This window comes from Cebus imitator, unplaced genomic scaffold, assembly GCF_001604975.1.
Source record: "Cebus imitator isolate Cc_AM_T3 unplaced genomic scaffold, Cebus_imitator-1.0 Scaffold24, whole genome shotgun sequence".
Lineage (NCBI taxonomy): Eukaryota > Metazoa > Chordata > Mammalia > Primates > Cebidae > Cebus > Cebus imitator.
The window spans coordinates 14,384,568-14,387,431 of record NW_016107339.1 but is presented as its reverse complement, the minus strand read 5'-3'; the positions used below and the strand labels follow the sequence as shown (position 1 = coordinate 14,387,431).

Genomic DNA, 2,864 nt, shown 5'->3' with positions numbered 1-2,864 from the left:
TCCAGCCCCCAATCCTGGTTTGGGCCACTGTCACCTCTCACCAGGACCACCAACTCCCTACTGGCCTCCCCGCCTCCAGGCTCCCCGCCTCCCCATCCCCATCTTCAGCCCCCATGGATGAGCTTCACACAGGCACAGACCTCGCCTCCTCATCCCTGGGAGACCCCAGGCCTGGTGAGCTGCCCCCTCCTCTGCTCCCACACTTCAGGATGATCTACCTGCTACAAAAGACACCCCACTCTATCCTCAGTGCCTCTCACGTGCAGTGCTCTTTCTAGCCTCCTGGCCTTTGCACCAGCTATGATGATGTGACACACTTCACCTTCTCTCTAAAGCTGTCACCAAGCTAAGGCCTGCCTGGCCTCAGGTCCTGGCTGCCCCCTGGGTACTTGAGGGCAGGGTGACTTCAGTGTCCCTTCCCAGTCCTGGCCTGGCCCCAGGGCTTCACACGCTCATCCTTCTCTGCTTTCCTTTCTAGCTTTCTGCTTGTGCCCACAACTGTGAGCCCCATGAAAACATGAACTTGGGTGTGTCACTTGCCAGCGTCCACCTATGAAAGAAAAAAGCAGCCATGACAGCCGTAAGCTGCCCTCCCCTCCCTTCCCCTCAGCTAGGCCATGGTTGCTTGGGGCTGGCCCGGCACGGTCTGGTCTTTGTGGTCCGGTTGAACACAGACAGTTTCATGGAATATCAGCATTGGACTAGGCCATTTGTCAGCAGGATGGATCAAGACAAGAACAAGGCCAGCCTGTGATCATGTCTCAATATAGACAAACTCTAACATTTTCAAAGCAGGAAAACAATCAAACATCACCCATCCAGCTAATCCGAGTGATAGCTGCTTCTTTACCAATGGCTGCTTTGGTTTTGCCCTAGTTGACACCTCCCCAAAGATAAGACTTAGTGAGACGCTCAATGATAGAGTTATCCCTTCTTCCTGACAGCTTCTAATACAGACCAGAACCTCACTTCCTTAAACCCTTTCCCGAAACACCAAACACAAGCCCAGTTCCTTAACAATCTCTTTCTAAAGCCTCTTCCCGAGTCACCCCACAGTCCTGCTGCACTGCACAGAGCATAACTCCATCCGTTCAATTTTAGGTGAGCTTCCGGAGGTTGCTGGCTGGCGGCCACTGATACCCAAAAATTACAGTGCCCGGATCAGGACATGGAATTCTTTGCTGAATGAACAAATTGACCCGTTGGAGGGAAAGACCTGTTCCGATTTCTATTCCAATAGGGGGCTTCCAGAGTGCACAGTTGAGATGCCGCCCCTCACTGCCTCTGTCTTCCTTCCTGCCCCCGGTGAGCTCCACAGAGAAAGCACACTACGAGGAATCAGGGATGTAGAAAAATTCTCTTCAACAAACTTCAAAAAAGGGTCTAACTCCTTTGTTATGAGTAACTTTGCTACTCAAGGGGCATGATCCATGGGCCAGCAGCATCGGCGTCATTTCTTGTTGGAAATGCAGAATCTTTGGCCCCAGCCTTAACCTGTTGAATCCCAATCTGCCTCTCAGCAAGATCCCCAGGCATGGGGACGTGCAAAAAAAGCCCAGCTGGTGAAAATATTTTTGTTTTCATGAAGTTTGTAGAGAAAGCAACATCTTCTAGGACCGTCTCCCCTACCCTGTCTCACTCACAAACACTCACCAGTCACACCAACAGTGGACACAGGGCCCACGCGCCGCCCCTCGTGGAGGCCATACAGGTGCATCTTGTACTTGCGCCCGGGCTCCAGGCCCCCCACGGTGACCTCGCTCTCCTCGCCCCCGACACGCACCACCTGGGGCCACCCATCCCTGTCCTTGTACTGCACGGTGAAGGAGTCGAAGTGGCCCTGGGGGACGGTCCAGGAGAGGCTCAGCGAGTCAGGGGAGGCTCCTGTCACTGTCAGCTCCCCCAGGAGCGGCTCCTCGGGGGGTTCTGGGGCCTCCGTGCTGGGTTCTGTGGGGCTGGGGGTCTCTTCCTCTGCAGCTGAGGAAAAGGGACACAGAGAGAGTGAGGCAGGGTCCCTGGGGGATGCCCTTGGGACTTGGGGAAAAGGAGGGAGAAGCCAAGGCTGTGACTGGGGGTCCTGAGGTTGGCTCAGAGAGGCCCATTCTTGGGGCTGGGGGGTCCTGCTCAGCAGACAGCTAACACACACGACAAGCTCTGAGGTCAGTGGTAGGGAACTTGGGACAGCCACCAACAGAGCTCACAGGGCCTGTCTCCGCCCAGGAAGACCTGTCAGTCCTCAGGGAGGTCGGGAAAGGCACAAAGGTACCATGGCTCAGGCAAGAGCAGAGGGGCTTCCTGGGCCAGTTCACCCATCACCAGAGAAAGAGGGACCCTCCCAGAGGCCCCACCCTGGGGCTTCCACCGTCCACTCACCTGTCACCCCGATGGCAGACACGGGGCCCACGCGCTGGCCACCGTGGAAGCCGTACAGGTTCATCTTGTACTTGTGGTCTGGCTCCAGGCCCGAGATGGTGACCCCGTCCTCGTGCCCCGGCACCCGCACTGCCTTGGGCTGCCCGTCCCCGTTCCTGTACTGGACCAGGAAGTGGTCAAACTGGCCCTCGGGGACCGTCCAGGACAGGCTGAAGGAGTCGGGGGTGGCGTCCGTTATGGTCAGCTCCCCCAGGCGAGGCTTGATGGGGGGCTCAGGAGTCGTGGTGGGTGCTGCTTGGGTGGTCTCGGCTTCATCCTCTGGAGCTGGACAGACACACAGGGGGACAGTAAGGTCCCTGGGTCCTCAGTTCAGCATAGAAAGGATGTGTCACAAAACACAAAGTGCCCAAGAGCAGGACGATGCTGCCCACAGCGGCTCCAGCACAGCTCTCCTTCCTCCTCCCTCCTGTGGCCTTTCCTATCCCTCACCC

General features: G+C 56.9%; 1 protein-coding gene across 1 annotated transcript in view; it reads right to left on the bottom strand.

Moving 5' to 3' along the window:
- TNXB (tenascin XB) overlaps positions 1-2,864 on the bottom strand; it is a 76,957-nt gene that overhangs the window by 13,746 nt on the left and 60,347 nt on the right. Inside the window, exons 22-24 of the mRNA XM_037736211.1 lie at positions 2,374-2,697; positions 1,654-1,977; positions 537-550 (exon numbers count right to left, since the gene is read on the bottom strand). Of these exons, the coding sequence (XP_037592139.1) occupies positions 537-550; positions 1,654-1,977; positions 2,374-2,697 (662 nt within the window). The remainder of the gene's footprint in view (positions 1-536; positions 551-1,653; positions 1,978-2,373; positions 2,698-2,864) is intronic.